General features: G+C 36.5%; 3 protein-coding genes across 4 annotated transcripts; 1 reads left to right on the top strand and 2 right to left on the bottom strand.

The window, feature by feature from the left end:
• Positions 1-35: 35 nt before the first annotated feature.
• On the bottom strand, positions 36-7889 carry cyp20a1 (cytochrome P450, family 20, subfamily A, polypeptide 1). The gene is made up of 13 exons (XM_084425921.1): positions 7684-7889; positions 7410-7459; positions 7159-7325; positions 6033-6178; positions 5635-5802; positions 5467-5539; positions 5257-5372; positions 4633-4687; positions 4024-4144; positions 3426-3537; positions 3108-3172; positions 2387-2476; positions 36-463 (listed from the first exon to the last, which is right to left on the bottom strand). The coding sequence occupies exons 1-13, from the start codon at positions 7753-7755 to the stop codon at positions 313-315; spliced, it is 1386 nt and encodes a 461-aa protein (XP_084282047.1). The 5' UTR covers positions 7756-7889; the 3' UTR covers positions 36-312.
• A 295-nt stretch (positions 7890-8184) lies between these two features.
• On the top strand, positions 8185-13251 carry zp2l2 (zona pellucida glycoprotein 2, like 2). Of its 2 annotated transcripts, none has more exons than XM_084425731.1 (9): positions 8185-8623; positions 10108-10298; positions 10414-10511; positions 10633-10790; positions 11531-11720; positions 11888-12032; positions 12111-12189; positions 12834-12947; positions 13037-13251. In XM_084425731.1, exons 1-9 carry the CDS (start codon positions 8302-8304, stop codon positions 13159-13161), a joined length of 1422 nt encoding a protein of 473 aa, XP_084281857.1. In that variant the 5' UTR covers positions 8185-8301; the 3' UTR covers positions 13162-13251. The 2 variants fall into 2 exon arrangements, with proteins under 2 accessions (XP_084281857.1, XP_084281856.1); XM_084425730.1 differs by having other exon boundaries at positions 12108-12189.
• Positions 13228-22103, bottom strand: tmem237b (transmembrane protein 237b). Its single transcript, XM_084425732.1, has 14 exons — positions 21966-22103; positions 21831-21881; positions 20329-20360; positions 20208-20221; positions 19916-19987; positions 18717-18842; positions 18483-18576; positions 18169-18329; positions 16353-16479; positions 14934-15125; positions 14732-14805; positions 14102-14198; positions 13900-14021; positions 13228-13403 (listed from the first exon to the last, which is right to left on the bottom strand). The coding sequence occupies exons 1-14, from the start codon at positions 21981-21983 to the stop codon at positions 13348-13350; spliced, it is 1236 nt and encodes a 411-aa protein (XP_084281858.1). The 5' UTR covers positions 21984-22103; the 3' UTR covers positions 13228-13347.
• Positions 22104-22729: the final 626 nt, after the last annotated feature.

Genomic DNA, 22729 nt, shown 5'->3' with positions numbered 1-22729 from the left:
GGTGTATTTTTATGATATCCAGACAGACAAAGATAGACATACAGAGATAGACACTTTTTATTTGTATTAGTATTGAAAGATTTCAGTTAAAAGATTGGATTCATTGTTTATAAAATGTTGTTGTCCGTGGCATTTTGACAGAATGAAGCTCTAAAAACTGTGGCATATAGTTTTAACAACCTGGACCGTTTTTAAATGACATCGCATTGATCTCATCAATTGCTGCCCGACACAACGTGGAGCACATGTCATTGTCCATGTATAATTCACATTTCCCAGAAGAGGCTGTCAGGGACGTGAGATATGAGTCCTTCAGTTCCTCTTGCTGACTGTGATCCAGGTGTCATCTTTAGGTGTGGTCACCAGCTCATACCTGGCCTCAACCACCTGTCCTTTAACACTGTGCAGTCTCAACCTGCGCACCAGCGTGCTGAGCAGCATTGCGGCCACAGTATATGCAAATCTAAAAAGAGGAAGAGAAGAGACAGGGAGAGAAGATTTGTGAACTAGATGACCCAATGATGAAAATCTGGTTATTATTTACTCACCCCAATGTTGATTAAAACCTCTATGTTTTCTTTCTTTGACAGAAAAAAAGAAGATATTTAGCAGAATGTGCTACACATTTATAGAAGTGGTTGTCAACCAGGGTGCCAGGGACCACTAGGGGGCCTCATCACACTTCAAAGGGGGCCACAAGATGCCATAAATTGATAAGACAAAACCAGCTTTAAAATAAGCTACTGTAAAACAGCTGAAAATCAAGATATAAACTGATATTATACTTGTTATTTGAATTTCTATTAAAAACTTTTCATTTAAAGTGCCCCTATTATGCTTTTTTGGATATTAACTTTCATGTACATATTGTGTAATGTATCTGTTTGTGAATGTAAACGGCCTGCTTGATAAATAGAGAACAAAAGAAAGAACAGATTCTGAACTGCCTGAAAAGAGTCATCATTAATTCCAGTCTTACTTCCTGGACAAAACTATGTAGGTTTGCAACAAATTTGCATAATGCCAGTCAATGGTTTTCAACTCTGACCCGCCCTCAAACACGTTGTAGTAGAGGCCTAGAAGAGTTTGGTTGGTGTTGTCCACAGTTCTAGAAGACGCTATTCTCTGCGCTGCAAAAACAAATCCACTTTACATGCACTTCCAAAGAATGAAGACTCGGGCTTGAATTTATATGAAAACCGACACTATTGTTACTGTTCGTATCACTGTATAAACAAGTGCTGAGGAAGCCTCTGGAGCTGAAATTCAGATATGGTAATGATCGTGACCAATCACAACAGACTGAGCCATCTGACCAATCACAACAGATTGGGCCTCAGAAACCGTTTCAATCACTGTGAGAAAAGAGGTGATGCTGCAATGTATAAGAAATCCGAGTGTTTTTTGGCCTTGGATGAAAGTATGCCAATTGTACGGGAACGAAACAAAATTAGGAACCTTTAAAATAGCATAATAGGGGCCATTTAAAAACCAGGGTTATGATTGTTTTGGAAAACCTGGAAGTGTAATTTCTAGACCTGGAAAAGTCATGGAAATTTCTATAGTGAAATATATATATATATAGATATAGATATAGATAGATAGATAGATAGTTTAGTTCTCTCAAGCTCTAAAATATGTAACTGCTGAAAAGTGTAAACGGTGAAAAAGTTCTTGAAACTTCTAGAATTACAAAATTGTAATTATTTTAATGAAGTGACACTCCTAGTTTGTGCAAATATAACATTATGAAAACAAACAAATTTGTCATAACAGCTTTTAAATATTGTCTCCACTGTCTAATTGAAAATTGGACAATAGAGGGCCTTAGAGTAAAACAATTTGAGAAACACTGGACAATAAGACTCAATATAATACTCAATAATACTTTATGGGGCTTGTTTGTAATTTTTGTAGCTTGACGGACCCAGTTGCCATTCACTTTTGCTATATGAAATATAGCAGCCTGAACATTCTGCCAAATATCTTATTTTGTGTTCCACAGAAAATAAGAAAGTCACACGGGTGAGTAAATAATAAAACTTGAATTATTCTTGTGATCTCCTTGATAGCTATTTACTTAAAGGGATAGTTCACCCCAAAATGAAAATTCTGACATCATTTACTCACCCTCAAGATGTTCCAAACCTGCATGAATTTCTGCTGAACACAAACTAATTTTTTTTGAAGAATATGGGTAACCAAACAGTCAATGGATGCCCATCAACTGTTTGGTTACCAACATTCTTCCAAATATATTTTTGTGTTCAGCAGAAGACAGAAATTCATACAGGATTGGAACAACTTGAGGGTGAGTAAATGATGACATCATTTTTCATTTTTGGATGAACTATCCCTATAAGATAATATCTGTATTTCTTTGTACCTTAGTTCAGGGCAGGCCTGACTCCCTGAAAACCCAAGCAGCGAGAAGCTCTTCATCACTGACTCATCAGCAAATCTGTCAGGATTAAACCTTTCAAGGAAGACAAACCGATAAGAATACCAATAAAGCATGACTTACTAGGGGTGTAACAATATATCGTGTCACAATATATCGCAATGCAACAATATGTATCGTGAATAGTGACAATATGTATCGTGAATAGTTCACCCAAAATAAAAATTACTATGAGAGAAAAAATTTAAGTTTTCAGAGTTTTAGTGTCAGTACTACATTAAAATATTAACGTTGAATGTAATGTATAATAATGCAATAGGGGAATATCTGTGTAAAAAAAGTGGCCTACATTATTTTAAATGTATCTAGTCAGTGACAGAAACATATTCGTCTAAAATAACTCTGTTTTTTCAGCTTCAGAATCATGAATATTTTTATTCTGGTGTCTCTATTGTCCTGTGCTTTGGGTTTCCAGCACCAAGTCCAAGAATATTCATTTATACACACAATGTAATATCAAATTTATCAGTTTAATAAACAGTAAATTTTTTGTTAACCTTTTATCATATGTCTTGGAGTATCGCAATAATATCGTATCGTGAGTTCAGTATTGTGATATGTATCGAATCGTGACATGAGGGTATCGTTACACCCCTATGACTTACACAACCTTATATGGGATGAACATACACAAACACACCCGTACCTGTATGGAAGTGACCAAGTATCTGCATCTTGAAGGACGACACCAAGGGCATAGATAACCAATGTCTACAAACATCACAGAACAACAAGTCTCATTAGAACGCCTCTCCTCTATCAAAGTCAACCTGTATTAATAATAACATTATAGGCAAGTCACAGCACTATATTGACTAGACTAGATATTATTAGCAGTATCGAAAAGCAAAATAAAATGAACATGCAAGGGGCAATGGGCGTGTAGAATTTTGTGAATGATTGACAATTAAATCCTGCAGGGGTTTTTTGTGTTGGCCTGGTAATGAGAAAGGCAGGTTCTTACTTCTTTGGGAATGACGTGTTGGTCCACCTTCCCCTCCACCTCCTGTAATCTGGCAGCCATGGGTGTCAGTTTGGCTGTGCGGACGGTTTCATTCAGCACCTGCTGGCAGTATCTGGTGGGGAAGACAATGATGAAGATGATTTCCATGTTGTATTACTTCAAAAAATGTAAACTTGGTTTCCGCACATATACCCCTTGGTGGTATATGTAAAGAGAAAAAGAAAAAATACCATCTCTTTTTTACCAAAACATTTTTTGTCCACTAATATGAAAACCTTTATGCCTGGTTTCACAGACAGGCTTAAGATTAGTCCCAGACTAAAATGTTAGCCATACAATGTAAGATGTTAACTTAACCGTCTTAACTGAAAACAACTTGCACTTACAAATCTTAAAATATGTCAGTGCCATTGTTTTGTCTCAAGATGCACACCAGTAATGTTTTTTTTTCTAAGGCACGTTTATAAAAGCTACTTAAATGTCCTAACTGGCTTAATCTAAGCCCTGTCTGTGAAACCAGTTAATGAGATGAAGATTAATCACTTACAGTCATCATGATTTATCATCTGCTGAATGAATAAATTCACCTAAGACTCACCTAAGCTGTGGAATCTTCTCTAAGGAAACAGGCTCATCTCCGAGGACTTCGACAAGTTCATTATAGAGCCGATCCTGCACTGCTTCTGAGACTGATAGGAAGTGAACTGCCCAGATGCACACTGGGAAATGATACAGGTGAGAATAACAGAAATGCAAACATGAAAGTGAAGCAGAAGATATACATTGGATTATTATCTTTAAGTAAAACTAAAACTTTTTTGTTAACTGAAATAAAATGTCATTTTTAATTTGTGCTGTCAAAACGATTAATCGTGATTAATCACATCTAACATAAGTTTGTTATATATTATATATATATATATATATATATATATATATATATATATATATATATATATACACACACATACATATATATATATATATATATATATATATATATATATATATATATATATATATATATATATATATACACACATACATATATATGTATACACACAGTACACAAACTTTTAGGTTAGATGCGATTAATCGATTTGACAGCACTAATAAAAATAAAAGCTCATTAAAAATATGCAAAAAACTATTTACAAATAATACTAAAATAGCACTGGAGCTACAGAAAAGAGAAATTGAAACTCACAGTTAGCAGTGATGACACAGCCAGCTAGAGTAAAAACCATACCATCCTCCATCACCTGAACACAGCAAAACACATTTAATAATTGTTTGTTTAAAATGTATGGATAAATGTATGGATGCACCAATATGAAAATTCTAGCCGAAACCGATAATTCTTTATATTTGAAAGCCGATAACCGATATATTGGCCGATAAATCTAAATCCAAATTTGTATATAATTTGAGAACCTGATTACAAAAACAAAAGTCTCACCATTAAAAGCCATGACCCAAGCACACAATTATAATGTTCTCATTATAATTTTATATAGCCTAAATGATAGACTTGAACAGCACATGTTGCACTTAACTGTATTTTCCTTTTTGAAGTGATTTCAATCATATTTCAAGCAATTCAAAACCATAATGGTAAACACATCTGAAGTGTCTCAGCTGAAGGAAATAATCCATTATTTATCGGCTTTAATATATCGGCCAAATTGTCTTATCGGGCCGATAACGATAACATTATAAGTTATCATATATCGGCCGATACCGATATGGTGGCCGATATATCATGCATCCCTAGATAAATGTGTTAATAATAATGTCAGTATCTCGATTTAAAAATGTGTTGAGATGTCACCTGCCGCTCTGTCAGATTAGCCTGTAGTAAATAGTTAACGAAAGATGAGTGACTGGATCCTTGCCCAGCTCTCTGCTTTGCCACAGACTTCAACACTGACTCCATCTCAGCCAGAGCTGCAAATAACAAACCCACAAGATCAATTGACATTGAACAATCAAAAATAAAGTCAGCACTATCAAAAAGCTGCTGAGCTGCCGTCTTTCTTACCACTCTCATAATGGGCCTTTCTGCTGGAACTCTTCTCTCCATCCAGATAACCTTTCCCGATCTCTGACCAGATCTATTCAAATACAGAATTGAATACATTTAAGTGTAAAATTGAATATATAATTTTTATACGCATGGCGCTAAATATAACTACTGATGAACGCTCACCGCTTCATGGTTCTTACGAAACCGAATGACCTCAGCATCATCCTGAAAGCGACTCCCCATGGCAAGCTGAGTGACAGCTTTCATTGCCAATCCAAGCAGATGAGCACAAAGTGGAGTGTGTTGTGATTTAGGATAAGATGCCCACTTATCGACCAGCTCCTCCACCAGCTAAAAATGAGGAATTACATGTCCATAAACAAAAAACAGCACTTTCTTATTTAATCTTTATATTCAGTATTGTTCATAATCTGCAACGGTTTAATATTAGAAATAATTCAGTTACTTAGTGTAAGGTAAATATCATCGGGTCAGATTAATGCAGTGAAAAGAACTTTGTTGCTGTTGATCCTAATAGTGAAAAAATGTGAAACAAGTGATGCATAAACTCCTCCACAGACCTGAAGCAATAGAGGGAAGTTGCTCTCCAGGGTTTTATTGATAGCTCCTTCATACACTTTTTTTCGTATCATCGACTCAGTCGCTCCCACTCCTGAACCTGACTGGTAACCAAGCAGCGACTTGAGCATTGTCTCAAAGGAATCCGCTGAGGAAAGGGCACACACATATCTGTTAGATAAAGCATGCATAATAATATGCATAAAAGACGACTTCATGCTACTTTATACACTACTGTACTGAAAGTAATGTTTTTTAAAAGAAATTAATCCTTTTATCCAGAAAGAATTTATTAAACTGACCGAAAATGACAGTAAAAAGACATTTCTGTAACAAAAGACTTCTATTTCAAATAACTTTCTATTCTAAAAATCCTGAAAAACGACTGTGTCACAGTTTCCTCATAAATATTAAGCAACACAACTGTTTTCAGTATTGAGAACAATATTAAATGTTTCTTGAGCAGCAAATCAGCAAATAAGAATGATTTCTGAAGGATCATGTGACACTGAAGACTGCAGTAATGCTGATTATTCAGTTTTGCAATCACAGGAATAAATGACATTTTAATATATATTATAATAGAAAACTATATTATTTAAATTTGAAATAACTTTCACAATATTACTGTTTTAATGTACTTTTGATCAAATAAATGCAGCCTTGCTGAGCATTTATTTAAGCAAAGATACTTCTTTCAAAAAGTGAGTGTATATCATATATCACGTTATGATCAAATATGTGAATTTCATTGAAGGGATAGTTCACCCAAATATTTACATTTTGTACGTACTCGCCCTCATGTTGTTCCAAACCTGCATGAGTTTCTCTCTTCTGTTGAACACAAAATAAGACATTTTGAAGAATATGGGTAACCAAACAGTTGACGGTAGCCACTGACTTCCATAGTAGTTTTTTCCTACTATGGAAGTCAATGGCAACCGTCAACTATCTGATATCAAAATTCTTCAAAATGTCTTTTGTGTTCAACAGAAGAAAGAAACTTATACAGGTTTGGAACAACTTGTGGGTCAGTAAATGGTAACAAAATGTTCATTTTTTAAAACTATTCCTTGAAATTCAGAGCTTCTTTATATATAAAATCCTTTTTTATAAAAGGCTCCTCACTGGTCCAGTTGGGGTTGATGTGTTGTCGCAGTTGGTCCACAGCGCCCAGGCTGACCACTGGTCTCCTGCCGAACCAGAAAGATGCCACAGACCCAAACTCATCATGAAGACCCACCAGGAACTCATGCAGGCTTCCTTTGTTCACTATATCTTGCAGATTCCCATCTCTGGAAAAATGAAGAAAGATGTTTGTTGGAAAAATTGACTAGAGATTGAAAAGAAAGAGAAGAAGGGTATCTTAATTTACTTACTTCTCTTCAGTGGGGTTTAGTCCAGGAACACCTGAGGCTCGTCTAGATGACTGGCAATAAAACAAGAACACGTAGAGGTTAATACAGTTAACCACAGTTTTAAGGGCTGACTCCCCCCTCCAATGACTACTTTCAAAGGCAGCAGGTCAGAATTGAAACCAAACATATTTAACAGCGATTCAAACATATATGTAATATAAAACAGGATCACAACAAACTACACAACGGTTTGCAAGACTGATCAGATAAGTTAATATTTAAAAAAATTGTTCACCGGATACAAATACAGGACGGCACCGATGAGGATAATGACAAAGGTCACTGCAAATATAGCAAAATCCAGCATATTTGCTTTTCAGAAATGTCTAAGGTTCGTCATAAATGTAATCTGTTCAGTGAACTAGTAGCTAACAATCCACGTCTGCAGTGACCATCAGAAACCTGCGCCCCTGTAGATCGGCACTCAACTACACATCCTGTAAACAAGACTAAAACAATCAATCGCAGAGAGGATGGGTTCTTTTTATGGATATTGGATTTATTTTAATCGATAGCCTACATCTTCTATGATTAAATCAATTTTTTTTTACCTCAAGTACCCAAACAGGTTCAAATAAAACATTATTGTATGGCTCTTATTAAATATACGTTTTTTGTTTTGTAATATGAGTATTTTTTTGTATTTTTTTTATTTAAATAGACGTTTTCGTAAAATTGTAAATGTGTGGTTTTCTATGCTATAAAATAACTCGTTTACCTTTACCCTATGCCTTTACCGCATGGGTTTGTTATTAATTAAAGGGGCGGAGCTAATGTTAATTAGGGTCGTTATGAGCTCTTTAAATGTGACACGCAGGAAAGAAAACGTACTTAGCGAAAGTAAGCCGCAAAAATGTTGGTAATTGTATCATCAATTGTGTTTACGCTTAGTGTATGTTTGAGCAATGCTCAGGATCCACAGTTTTCCTGGCAAATGCCCCAGTATCAGGCCGGTGGTTTACCATTCTCACCAGGTCTGAAGGAGTTTCCCCGGCAGCAGGAGATATTTAATCCCCAGCAGGAGGAGAGGACTCCGGTGAGGACCTCCGAGTCTCAGCGCTGTGTGGTGGAGCAGCACGAGCGCATTGAGTGTGGAGAACCTGACCTCACTCCAGAAGAATGTGAGGACATCAGCTGCTGTCATGATGCACAGGGCTGTTATTATGCCAAGGCAGGTGAGTTCCTGCACGACACCGTGAAAGTGGATGAATATACTTTGTGACCAGCTTACATGGTAGCTACTTTATAGGACATTACAGTCTAAAGTCAATTGGCATTACCATGGTACTTTTTGCTAGTATTTATGGGCATTACCATAATTTTTAGATAACTGGTATTTTGTTAGATGTAGTTTGTTTACCAAGGCTGCATTTGTTTGGTCAACAATACAATACATTTAATTTATTAATTTATTCCTGTGAAGCAAAGCTGAATTTTCAGCATCATTACTGCAGTCTTCAGTGTCACATGATCCTTCAGAAATCATTCCAATATGCTGATTTGCTGCAAGAAAGAAACATTTCTTATTAATATCAATGTTCAAAACAGTTTTTTGGAAACCGTTATACACTACCATTCTAAAGTGTGTGGTAATTAAGAAGGGGGGGAAAGTACTTTTATTTAGCATTGATGCATTAAACTGATAAAACAAGTTATGTTCATAATTTTACAAAAAATGGCTGGTGAAAATTCAGCTTTGGCATCACAGAAATAAACTGTATTTTAAAATGTATTAAAATAAAAATTATTTTGAGTTGTAATATTCCACAATATTAATGTTTTTGCTGTTGTCTTACTGTAATTTTGATCAAATAAATGCAGCCTTGGTGAGCGTAAGCAAATTCTTTCAGGAAAAAAAAAAACTTAATTCCAAATATTTGACCAGTAGTAACTAATCAATTTGTGTAATCATACTAGTTTTTATAGTTAAAGTATTTTATAGTTTTATAACTATATAGTTTTATAGTTAAAATTAATTTGACCGCTATGGCAAAAAAATGGGTTTGGGTTTAAATGGGCAAATGCTTAAGAGTCTTTAACTGTATCATTATTGCAGTGATTATGTTTTTAGCATGTTTGGGAACAGGTATTTTAACCCTAATCGATGGAGTGTGTAGCTTTTAATTTCTTAAACAACATGAAGACACACACATCATGGCCATATTCCAGGATGACAATGTTAAGATACATCAGGCTCAAATTGTGAAAGAATGGTAGGGAGGAGCATGAAGAGTCATTTTCACACATGAATTGCCAGCACTGAGTAAAGACCTTAAATTCATTGAAAGTCTTTGGGATGTGCTGGAGAAGACTTTACAGAGTGCTGGACTCTTGCATTGTAAATACAAGATCTTGACCAAAAATATATGCATCTCTTGATGGAAATAATGTCACATTTATTTCCATTTAACATGCTACAGAACAGAACGTAGTAATCACTGCAATAATGATCCAATCATATGCTCTTAAGCATTTGCTTATTTAAATTCAAACAGCGAATTATTTTTATTTTTTTTGGTCGGGCAGTGTGTAAGTCTATATATAAGCAATATATAATCTAGATACCACTGTAACTGTATGATGACTTCGTTATTGTGTGCGAAAAGTCTAGTTACATTTTAAAGTTTTTTTTTTTTCTCTTTTTCCCGGTTTGTTCCAGTAACCCTGCAGTGCACGAGGGATGGGCAGTTTGTATTGGTCGTAGCTCGAGATGCCACCCTTCCACACATCAGTTTAGACTCTATCCACATGCTGGAGAACGACCCCAGTGGCCAATGCGCGCCTGTCGGCAGTACTGCCACCTTTGCCATCTATCAGTTTGCTGTTAGCTCCTGTGGCACCAGAATGAAGGTGGGTGTGAACAGAGGGAGAGCCCGAGTATGTTATTAGTCATGGGTGGGGGAGGGAGTCATTGTTTTAGTTCACCCTATGGTCACTGTTATCTGTCCTATTTTATTTCCCTCAGGAAGAAAGCGGTTTTGTTATTTATGAAAACATAATGTCATCTGCGTATGAAGTGGGCATTGGACCTCGTGGATCAATTACGAGAGACAGTGCTTATGAGTGAGGAGGGCTCGTCTCGTCATGTGCACTTTTGGAATTCACCTTGGTGGTCTGTTTTTGTGTTCAACGTTTTGGTAAGATCCATGGAAAGGGCCCTCAGTATTTCCTGTCTGTCTTGAAGGCTGGAGTTCCAGTGCAGGTATTCGGGAACATCAGTTGAGGCTCTGGTGGCGGAAGTGAATACGATTCCTCCTCCTCCCCCTGTCTCTCAGCTTGGGCCACTCAGAGTGGAGCTCAGGCTCGCCAAGGGACAGTGCACCGCTAAAGGATGCTCTGATGGTAAGCAGAATCCTGAAACGAACTATTTGACATCATAACCAATACGAGTCAGGTTTTTCAAATGTGGCTTGCTTTGCAAAATATGATATGTACTGAAATAAAATCATGAAACTCATCCAGTTTACCAAATCATCCTAAAATGTTCCTTGTCAAACAAGTAAGGTCACAACAAATCTGGAATTTTTTTTTTTTCTCAAAAGTTATAGAAATTAAAGTATAAAGACATGATACAAAAGTAACTGCAATTTCTATATACACTAATCGTTCAAAAGTATGGGTTTGGTAAGATTTGTTTTTGAAAGAGGGATCTAATGCTCATCAAGGCTGCATTCATTTGATAAATACAGTAAATCTATAATTGTGAAATATTATTATAATTTAAAATAACTTTTTGATCCACTTCAAATGTTGACTACTGTATATTAAAATGTAATTTATTCCTGTGATGACGAAGCTGAATTTTCAGCATCATTACTCCAGTCTTCAGTGTCACATTATCCTTCAGAAATCATTCAAATATGCTGCCCAAGAATAATTTTTGATAATCATCAGTGTTGAAAATCGTCATTCTGCTTTATTTTTGTGGAAATGGTGATGCTTTTCCCCCAGTATTTTTAATTTTTTCTGCATTGAATACCAGTAATACGACCATCATTAATTCCAGGTCTATATCAAATTACTATCATTGTAGAAGAGTGAGATGCAGTTAATTAATTCAGTAATCTCCTTATGCATTTAAGAGGATATATTCACTTCATACTACTCTGAGGAGGACTATCCTGTTACAAAAGTGTTGAGAGAACCTGTATATGTGGAGGTGCGGATTCTAGAGAGGACGGATCCAAATATTATCCTGGTCCTGGACCACTGCTGGGCCACTTCTACTCCTGAACCCCTGAGCCTGCCTCAGTGGGACCTAGTGCTTAAAGGGTAAGCCTGAATTATTTCATAGCATCTTTCATAACTAATTTATCATCTAAATAAGTTTAGGAAATGGGCATTTAGTGCAATGTGTTAACTTCAAAGCTTGCCACATACCTCAATGCCAAAAATGATCAGTATTTGAAGTGTACCATTTTTCTAATTGCTCTTCATAGCTGTCCATATAAGGATGACCATTATCTGACCACTCCGCTTCCTGTTGGACCCTCAGGGCTGCAGTACCCATCTCATTACAAACGCTTTGTGGTGAAGATGTTCACCTTTGTAGATCCGTCCTCTTTTGTGCCTGTACAGGAAAAGGTATGTATCCTCTTGCCCACCACATGTTGTTCTCTTAGCTCCTACTTATGTTCTTGTCCTCTGCCCTCTCTTCAGCAGATTTTCATTCACTGCACTACATCTGTTTGCCACCATTCCATCACTGAGCCATGTGAGCCCAGCTGTGACAGCAGGAAAAGTGAGTGTGTGCATGTGTATATGGAGGTTGCAGGTCCTTTACATGCAACTGCAAGCAATCACATCAGTACCACATGGCAAAAGCTGATTGGCCTCTGCTGATCCTGCAGCCAATGAGATTGCTTGCTCAACATTTAAATGGTATGGTTCAATGTTTGCTGTAAATTTGTCCTGCATGCTATCAGAGATCCTCTGAAAACCCTCCACCTGCCTAGATCTGCTATGGGATTTATGAATGTCTATTTATGCAGCAGCGTATCTTACATGCTCACAGTGTATCTGTTAAGAGTAGCGTAGCAGATCTAGTCCGCCAAGACCAAATACATTAACATGGCCATATTTAATAACATACTAAAACTATTCCGAGAGTTGTCATGATTGAATATAAATGTATAGTAAAGCTATATGGAATATTCTAAATGTTGTGGTGTATAATACTATTAATTAAATGTATAGAATGTAACAGCAAGACAAGTGGGTATAGCTACATGGGAGATTCTAGATGTTGTGGTGTAGTAGTATTATAATAATAATAAAATAATAATGATAAAATGTATATAAGCTTATGTTACAGCAAGACAAGTGAGAACATCTACATAGATTCTAGACATTGTGTAATTTTTTTTTTTTTTTTCTGACCTTTAGGAAGGGCTGTTTCAGAAGACTTAAAGGATTCTAAGGAAAAGGTTGTAGTTTCGAGTGGGGAAGTCATAATTGTATCCCATTTGCCAGTTTCTGACAATCTTGTGTCTAAAGAAGGTATGAAAGCACTGTGATATTTGTTAACATTCATACAGTAAACAACCAATCCAAACTAGCTTCTACCTGGAAGTGTTTACCTCTTCTAGTCCCGCAGATATTGGATTATGGATTATGGGCAGCAGGAGCTCTCACAGTGTTTGGTGTCTGTGGGCTTGCGACGGCTGTTATAATACAGCGGACCAGACCTCGTCCTCAGCCTGCTCCAGTGTGATGTTAATAAAACAACTAAATAATCTGGCCTCTTTTTTTTGTGATCACTTGTATCGATCAGACAGAGAATGTTTATCTAATTTTTTTTATTGCTGAGACTTTACAATGGGCAAGCATTTATAATATATATACAATGACCATGTATCAAAATATAGTAGAAAAAAAAAAAAAAACTAGTTCAGGTGCCTTATGCAGTGATGTCCTTCTCTTCTGCTTTTGGATATTCCATCGCCATTATAAAATCTACAAGGGTAAAAACAACATGCATATGTGTATTTACATATGGAATTTCAGTTTAGAACACACCAGGTTATATTCAGAATGCATTCTATTACGGTCTGTGTGTATTGTATGCTAAAGTTCCTACTAATTACTTGTAATTATGCATAATTTACTACAGTAAGTACAAGTAATGTGTAACTGTCACCTTAAAGTGTCACCCAAAAAATCTTACTAATTCCAAATGCTTGAATGGAAGTTCATTATTTGATCAGACTAGAAAGCTTTTTTTGAATATATTTATTTGTATTCTGAAATAACTGCCGCTGAATTAAATGTATAACTTGACATGGTTCCGTGATGACACGGTATGATAGAAATGTTAACCGTTGCATAATGTGCTCTGTTTTACATGTATTTAAAAAAAAATACATATACAGTACACTAGTATTCAATTCCAAACATAGCCACAGGAGAGCAGAAGACCGCTCTCTGAACTTCATCATCCTGTAGCATTTACCTTCTGTGTGGTCGATATCTGGACTTGTTGACATCAGAACCCAGGCCAGCCCGACCAGCAAAGTGACCACCAGATTGACTATGATCCAGGGATAAAGAAAGCTGTGCTCTGAGCCCGGCTGCCTGAAAGGAGACACAACAACCGCTTCACTTTTAATACTGTAGGGTATTTACCCAGCATGCTCTAATGCGATGGATCTTACCAGAGTGTTACATTATCGCTGGAGTACTGATTATAGAGATTGATACGGTCACTCGTCATCTGCTGGCTTAACAATAAAACGAGCGCAGAAAAGTAAACTGAAAAAGAAAAGGAATACATTAAAACATTGCTGTTTACATGTATGACTACAGACATTAGTCAAAGTAGATGCCATATTGAAACAGATGAAAACAAAGCTGTGAGGGATGTAACTTTCACAAGTTTTTATAGAATTTTTGGTAACACTTTATTTTACTGTGTCCTTAATACATATGTTACATGTCTTTACCATAGTAATAACAGTAAATTATACATAATTACATGCAACTAACCCCCAAGTTCCTAACCCTATAGTAAGTACATGTAGTTGCTTAATATCATTCAGTACTTAAATACATACTTGCACTGTAACAATGACACCTTAAAAGAAAGTGTAACCGATTTTTATTCATAAAGACATTTTGTCACCTGAACAATTGGTATGTTGTTAAACAATACATTGAACGCTCTGTATTCTAACCCTCACAGCCTCATTTTCATTCCTATCAAAAAAAAAAACATGGCGCTACCCTGACTAAGGTCCATTGCATGAGTACATGAGGAAAAATACAGAAGGAAATGCTGAACTCACAGAAGGAGGCAAGCGCCACAGGACTCAGGGTTAGCAAACTCCGCATGGCCGCAGAGGCTTTGGCCAGATTTAACCTATTAGGAGAGGGAACAAAAACATTGTTTAATCTCAAGGGCTCTGAAAGCTATAAACACTTGTGACTACAGTGTAACTGTACTTTGGTGGTCCAAGTGAATGGTCATGGTTAGGTTTGGTGATTCACCTGTCAAAGGCAGAGACGGTGCTGAGAGCCAGCAGCAGGTAGAGCAGGGACTGTGCGGGGTAGGCCAGGGTATGATACTGCTGCAGGAGGTTGGAGAGAGTGCTCAACTGTTCCCCAGCCAACACATAGACCACAATGATATTCCACACAGCATAACCAGCCAGAAAGCCATGAGAAAACAGGCCAATCACTCTGTGTAGTAGGAACAGTCACGCTTTAGAAAATAGTCTTTCCATAGATGTACACTACCATCCAAAAGTTTGGGGTCAGTGAACATTTTTTTTTTTTTTTTTTTTTTTTTTTCAAGAATGCATTCAATTGATCAAAAGTGATAGTAAAGACATTTATGATGTTAAAAATATATATATATATTTCAAATAGAATCCTGAAAAAAAGGTAGAAAGGTTTAAAACAACTTTTAACCAGTTTATTTTTGTGATAATACAAAATGTTTCTTGAGCACCAAATCAGCATATTATAATGATTTGAACAGGATTAAAATGCATAATTTTGTATATTAGTCATTCTTTCCCAACCAGACAATATATTTTAACAAAATAGCATGCAGTTAATTTTAAAAGAAACTTTGATATTGCTTCCACCCTCTAATGATACATTCCATTTCTGAGTGATTAAAGTGCCCATATTATGCTTTTTTAAAGGTTCCTAATTTTGTTTTGCAGGACTACTTGCATCCAAAGTCAAAAAACACTTTAGTTTTCTTATAATATACATTCCACATCACCTCTTTTCTCACAGTGTCTGAAACAGTTTGATAAAGGATTCGGTCTTTCTAAACCCCTCCTTTCCAAGGCCCAGTCTGTTGTGATTGGTCAGACGGCCCAGTCTGTTGTGATTGTTCTACCGCTTACAGTGCGTGTTGGAAACTAAACGATCATTACCATATCTGAATTTCAGCTCCAGAGGCTTCCTCGGCACTTGTTTACACAGTGATACGAACAGTAAAGATGGTGTCGATTTTACCGTATCAATTCAAGCCCGAGTCCCCATCCTTTGGAAGTGCATGCAAAGTGGATTTGCTTTCGCAGCGCAGTGTTTGAGGGTCAAAGAAGACATTGGTCACGGGCAGCCAATAAAGACCATAGTCTGGCATAATGCAAATTTGTTACAAACCTACATGGGTTCAATCAGGAAGTAAGACTGGAATTACTGACGACTTGTTTCAGGCAGTTCAGAATTGGTGGGGAGACAACTCAATTTTTCATGCACTTCGATCTCTGAAACTTTGCAGACCTTTTACATTCACAAACCGCTATATTACATATGACATGAAGGTAATATCCGAAAAAGCATAATAGGGGCACTTTAAAAAAAAACTCAAAAAGGCACCTCAGGCCAAATCAATTGCGCAGATCTGAAAGAATTGGAAAATAACGTGTCGTTTAATGGAAAGGACACCTGAAGCCACTGTGTACTCTCAAGGAGACATCTCTAGTGGTCCACATTGAACGGATGTCCATAAAGCTCTGTTCCATCGGGACACTGGGCTTCCACTGGTCCACTCTCTCAGCTGCTTGAAAACGACCTGTGACCAAAGAAACATGCTCACTACTTACACTTGACCTTCATTTCTTGCATGCAAACAATTTCAACTTACAAAAAAGTAAAAGTTTAGAGGCCCTATTTTAACGATCTGAAACGCAAGTATCAAACGTGAAACGCAAGTAACTTTGTGGGCGGATCTGTTGCTATTATACCGGCAGGATAAATGACTCTTGCGCCTGACGCAAATCTAAAATGGGTTGGTCTGAAGTAGCTTCATTATTCATAGGTGTGGTTTGGGCGTAACGTGAAATAAACCAATCAGAGCGACATCTCACATTCCCTTAAAGAGCAGGCGTGCTTGTTCCATGGCGGATTGCTATTATAACGGCGGATTTGCCAGGCGCACGGCAGGAGCGGTTCACAGACGGTTCAGAGACCGACGTTCTCGTCAGGGCCGGAAAAGACAGAGAAGTGACATTGTATGAGGATGGAAGAAACCCACCCAAATTAGCTTCGGTTAAACAGGCGTATAATAATTTGGGTTAATGTGTAAGCTAGATCTATGCCTATTTTTTCACATCTTCATGGACACCACAATGATTTCCCTCGTGTGTTAATATTTTTCCTTGTAATTATGTATGGTTTGCAAAAATGCCAACTGCTGCGTCTGTGTAGATGAGAGAAGCAAAGTGTATGCACGTTGTGCACACGCTACATTATGGCCAAGCATGCGCCCTTAAAATAGCATCTGAACGCGCCACTGAAAACACGCCACTGACTTTAGACTAGGTTTTTTTCTGGTCTGCAGCGGAATTGTTTTCTGGACCTGCAAAATAGCACCAGGGAACGTTTGCGCCAGAACACACCTCCTCTTTTCGTTGAAACGCCCCCGGGAGCGCAAGTTCATTCCATAATTTAGTGATGTGCGTCTGTGGAGGGAAAAGTCCGCTGTGCATCGGTTGCAAAATAGGAATGATAAATGCGTTGGTGTACAAAGTCAATTGCACTGGGTGCAAGATAGGGCCCAATATGTAAAATGTTGCAACTTATGAACTTGCAAACAGTCTTAAAGAGATAGTTCACCCAAAAATTTGAATTCTGTCATTAATTACTCACCCTCATGTCATTCCAAACCTTTAAGACTTTCGTTCATCTTCGGAACACAAATGAAGATATTTTTTATAAAATCGGAGAGCTTTCTGTCCCTCCATAGACAAATACATAACTACAACTTTGACGCTTCAAAAAGTTCATAAAGAGATCATAAAACTAATCCATATGAATTGAGCGGTTTAGTCCAAATTTTCTAAACAGACTTGATCGCTTTATATGATGAACAGATTTAATTTAGGCTTTTATTCACATATAAACATCAACATAAACAGAAGCTCAAGCATGTTTGAGAACCAATGAGGTTCATTGTCGTGTTACACAGCACGTTTGAGCTTCCACAAGAACCAATGAGGTTTGTTCTCACGCATCAATTCATATGGATTAGTTTTAAGATCCCTTTATGATCTTTTTGTCAAAGTGTTAGTTGTGTAGCTGTCAATGGAGGGACAGAAAGCTCTCGGATTTCATAAAAAATATCTTCATTTGCGTTCCGAAGATGAACTAAAGTCTTACAGGTTTTGGAACCACACGGGGGTGAGTAATTAATGACAGAATATAATTTTTTGGGTGAACCTTTAAAAACCTGCACCATATACACAATGTGCTTGAAACTTACGGCTCTTCTCCACAAACACCTTCCCCACAGGCTGACTCTGCCCTTGAGGAGCAGTGAACAAGGCATGCTGGGGAACTGGCGCCTGGGGGTCTGTGATGATATCATCATCCTCTATGTCCAGTTCATTGTTGGACTGCGTTTCTGTTACTTTAGGTTTCACTCTGAAGAAAGAAAGAAATATAATTGTTAATTCAATGACAAATTAAATCCAGAAAGCTGTCATAAAAAAAAAAAATCAAACATATCAGTGATGCATATCTGGATCCTTCTTAATTTTCAATAATCAAACAGTTTAAGGTAAGAAAGTGACTTACTTCCTCTTTTTTGGTCTGCGTGTCACCTCTTCATCAGTGTTCTGATCCACCATATCTCCATTTGACACCAGGTCTGTCTGATCTCCCTCCACATCTGATCAATCAGAGCAAATAAGCATTATTGTGTTATTATTATTATTATTATTGTCTATGTAAATAAAATCACGCCTATACAGATATCAGATCAGTTGAATTGAACAGGACATGCAAAATGCGAATGAACAGTGTTTTTACCAATGGCTTGTGCTTTCTTCTTCTTTTTCCTCCTTTGTGGTGGATTATCCAGAGGCTCCGGGGTCAAAGGTTCCTGACATTCGGATTGTCTGCGACTGGTAAGTCCTCCCATTTCCATTCCAACATCTACAAAGGTCAAGGGTAAAACACACTTATCACAAGTGCAACACCATGCTTTTACAGGTAATACCCAGCAGTCAAGTTTAGCTGGTTTGCAATGTCTAGTAGCCCATGTTAGAAGATGTTGTAACTACAACATCATCTTCCAAAAATGCATCTTTCTCCATTGACAGCCATTCAAAAGTAAATATGTATTGTGTATACATAAAGTAGGAAAACAATTCTAATTTGCTGATTTATAGAAGTTGCAATAATGTTTTCTTCCCTATTGTGATGTATATCTGAGTAAAACGGCTTCTCAAACCAGAAAAAAATGTAGGACAGGACTTGATTTTGTCTATTGGGAAATGATTGGCTCGTTGGATGGTTGTGGTTTGCTATTGGTCCATCTCATGTGAGTGACAGGTTGTCCCGCCCTCACGCCAATAAACACATCATCAGAGAAGAGATTGTGACAAGTGGGAGGGGAAGTTGTTGGCACATGGATTTAAAAAAAAAAAACATACTGCAATATCCCATAAAAAAAAAATAATAATAATTGTCTATTTTGATTTCATGGTGACTTTAAATTTTAGAGCATCCACTTTTGTGACAACATGCCCCAAATGGACATGCCCCTGCCATTAAATAGCATTTTAAAGACTAAAATAAAATATAAATAATTATGAAGCACAAAACAAATTTATGAAACAACAAAAATCTAAAAGATAACATACAAACATTCATTTATGTTCCGAAGATGAACAAGTCTTATGGATTTAGAACAAGTAATTGATGGCAAAATTTTAATTTTGGGGTGAACTAACCCTTTAAAATAAATAATTGTATATAATAAACATATTATTTATAAAATACATTTACTGTCTTCATTTGTTACCCAAAAAAAAAAAAAAAAAAAGTGGTTTGGAGGATATGACACAAGTATCCTAATTTATAATAGTTATAAACCTGTGTTTAAAACCAATATACAATATACAGTAATATATAGCTACTGAGACAAAGCCCTTGTTACAACTTTACTGTGTGACAACTAGCCCCACTCTCTCCCACCATGTGTGTTGTTTATCACCTAAACTCACCGTCAGTTTCGTCCACACTCTCTACGTCTCTCTTGACCTTCTTTTTCCTACTCTTTGGAGCAGGCATCTCCTCTGTGTGGAACAACAGATGAGCTTCATTATATAATGAATATAATGTTACATTTTAATGGTTACATTTTAAGTTTAAACTTAAAGGCAATCAAACAGACACATCATCATAGCCCTTTAAACACTATCACCTACACAAATGCCAGAATATGATTTTTAGACACTTATTGCAGAGAGTAAAATGTAAATATGTAAAAAAAAAAATTCAAAGACAAACACTCACCTGCTGTGTCTTGACTGTGTTTGAAAGCATAATGAAGGAAGAGGAAGGAAATAAGAGACTCAGCGTGTGATTTTCCTTTATAAATTACAATGTAAGCATCTAATCTGCTAGATGATCTTACCTTGGCATAGATGGCAGTGCTCGTGGTCCCCGCTAAAATGTTAAAAGGGAATATTTGGTTAGCAAAAAAACAGTTCCAGTCAAACTCGAGCATCAGATGCTAAACCTGTCGAGGGCTCTACATTTATTTATTTTGTCTAATGAAGCTTACCACCGTCTTTTTCGCCATTCCACTCAAGAGTACAGGGAGAACATAAGGGAAGAAATGGACATTTGCGCATGTACACTACAAACAAACATCTTGGTGCACTTAAAGCAAGGATTAATGCGAGTCTAAATCTGAGACGAGCATCTGCCAATCAGCAGGATTATGTAAGGAAGGATCAAACGGTGTTACTCAACCTTCTGACATAAACACACACCAGGGTTACTGTAGTTAACTACTAAAACATTTGTTACTTACTTCATTATCAACACTGATAATAATAAAAAATGTTTCTTGAGCACCAAATCAGCATATTAGAACGATTTCTGAAGGATCATGTGACACTGAAAACTGAAGAAAACTGAACGCAAGTTACTTTGTTTTCCCGTTTATTGACTGACAGCTCTCTTGTCCCCATGTTGAGACAAATCAAAGTGCAGAGGCGTTGTGTGTAAGCATGATGGTTATTGTAGTAGTTCTAGACTAAATCTGAGCATTTACTAATTTCACTTGCACAAAAAAAAAAAAAAAATCAATATTTCTCAAAATGAATAAAATCAGAAATCAGAATACTATGCAAACCTTATAAATATGTTAAATAAAACATACATTTTTATGCATTTAATCCAACTTTATTGACCAATGTACTTGCTTCTGACCTTCGATAATTCAGTTAAACCATAAGCAAAAATGATAATAGATTTTTTTTGTTTTTATTGGTAAAGTAAGTGTTAAACTTGTTTCTCCTGCATCCTATTCCTCCGTCATCCAGAACGACAGATGCTGGAAATGTTTGTTTGAGCTGTGCCCTCTACTGTACATGCATGAATTTGCATTTCCTTCAGCCTGAGGCTTATTATTTCACTTTTGGTGTGAAAGGGTCTTTATATTTGCCCCAAAATATAACTTTTTTGATATAAAAAACAAAACAAAAACAAGCCCAGCCCAGATGAAAAAAGTAGCGCAAAAGTAACAGTTTTCCAAAAGTAACGTTACTTTTCCAAAAAAAAGTAACCAAGTAACGCAATTAGTCACTTTTTACAGGAGTAACGCAATATTGTAATGTATTACTTTTCAAAGTAACTTTCACCAACACTACAAATTAGTTTTAAAATATATTAAAATACATAACAGTTATTTTAACCCTCTGGTGCTCTTTGGTCACTTTTATTTATTTGGTATTACTTTAGTCCAGAGTCAGACTGTCTTAAACAACATAATTTAACAGAGATAAACAGATGGATAAACCCGGAAAGCCTACATTTCTCTATTTACAACCCTACAGGGAGAGCAAAAGCTTGATGAACACAGCTCAAAGAAACATAACATTTGAAATGTCATGAATTTCCCAGACCTACCCTCTGTCCTTGAGGAATTGGAGGAAGATCTCTTCTCCTTGTGCTGGGAACCTACGTACAATAGTATATTTAATTCAGGTCTGTGCTAAACTACTGTACAGAGCACGAGGCTTCTCATTCAGGCAAGTAACAAACCTTTGCTTCCGTATCCATTCTTTGGAGTTGAATAATATAAGCTTTATCGATTTAATTGAGGAGTAAAAATTATCTTTGAATGTACATGTCGTTTGTGATCTGAGATTTTGTTGTGCACGCTGACTATTGTTGATGTTGGAGACGAGTGGGCGTGTCTCACTTTCCTGACGTATTGGCTGTACTAGAGGCGCGCAACAATTCAGCCCGTAATTATACGTATATAAGGGCATGTTACTCACTGTCAGGTAGCTCAAGTCACACTGCAATGCACACAATAGAAACAGAAAACAAGACCCTTTTAAGGTTTTTCTCGTATTATTCATGTTTATAATTATTTAATGAAATTCCCTTAGAGCATGTAAATAATCATGTAGGCTAACTTCTGTGTAATGCAGATGACTATATATTTTTTTCTGTTTAAAATAAATAAAAAGGTTGCAAAATAAAGAATTTAGAACTAAATTAAATGAGTAAAACCTTCAATTAATAAAATACTATTTGAAAAAATAAAATAAAAGTCACACATTTTCATTAATGGAAAGCCTTAAAGGGACAGACCCAAAAAAAATAAAAACAATTGTGATACACCCTCATGTCATTCCAAAACTGTATGACTATTTCTTTAGAGACATATATAAAAAAAAGTGTTTCATTTTCATTTTATTTTTTCTCCATACAACGGAAATTAATGGCTTCTAATGATGTTTGGTTCCCAACGTTCCTGAGTTACGCAGAAAAAAGAAATGCATACAGGTTTGGAACAA

The sequence above is a fragment of the Rutilus rutilus genome (assembly GCF_951802725.1).
Source record: "Rutilus rutilus genome assembly, chromosome: 12".
Classification (NCBI taxonomy): Eukaryota; Metazoa; Chordata; class Actinopteri; order Cypriniformes; family Leuciscidae; genus Rutilus; species Rutilus rutilus.
The sequence above is the reverse complement of the archived record's forward strand: the minus strand, read 5'-3'. Positions and strand labels throughout refer to the sequence as shown.

What these genes read in the sequence shown, in the direction of transcription:
- cyp20a1 (XM_084425921.1), bottom strand. Translation starts at nt 7,755, where the DNA reads ATGCTGGATTTTGCTATATTTGCAGTGACCTTTGTCATTATCCTCATC. An exon ending in CATCAACCCCAACTGGACCA is followed by an intron (nt 6,179 to 7,158) that starts GTGAGGAGCCTT and finishes CCCTTTCCTCAG; the next exon opens with CGGATTCCTTTGAGACAATG. An exon ending in CTGTGTCATCACTGCTAACT is followed by an intron (nt 4,145 to 4,632) that starts GTGAGTTTCAAT and finishes ATCATTTCCCAG; the next exon opens with TGTGCATCTGGGCAGTTCAC.
- zp2l2 (XM_084425730.1), top strand. Translation starts at nt 8,302, where the DNA reads ATGTTGGTAATTGTATCATCAATTGTGTTTACGCTTAGTGTATGTTTG. An exon ending in CAGCTGTGACAGCAGGAAAA is followed by an intron (nt 12,190 to 12,833) that starts GTGAGTGTGTGC and finishes TCTGACCTTTAG; the next exon opens with GAAGGGCTGTTTCAGAAGAC. An exon ending in CAATCTTGTGTCTAAAGAAG is followed by an intron (nt 12,948 to 13,036) that starts GTATGAAAGCAC and finishes TACCTCTTCTAG; the next exon opens with TCCCGCAGATATTGGATTAT.
- tmem237b (XM_084425732.1), bottom strand. An exon ending in CAATTCCTCAAGGACAGAGG is followed by an intron (nt 20,361 to 21,830) that starts GTAGGTCTGGGA and finishes TTAACATTTTAG; the next exon opens with CGGGGACCACGAGCACTGCC. An exon ending in CGCAGACCAAAAAAGAGGAA is followed by an intron (nt 18,330 to 18,482) that starts GTAAGTCACTTT and finishes TTCTTTCTTCAG; the next exon opens with AGTGAAACCTAAAGTAACAG.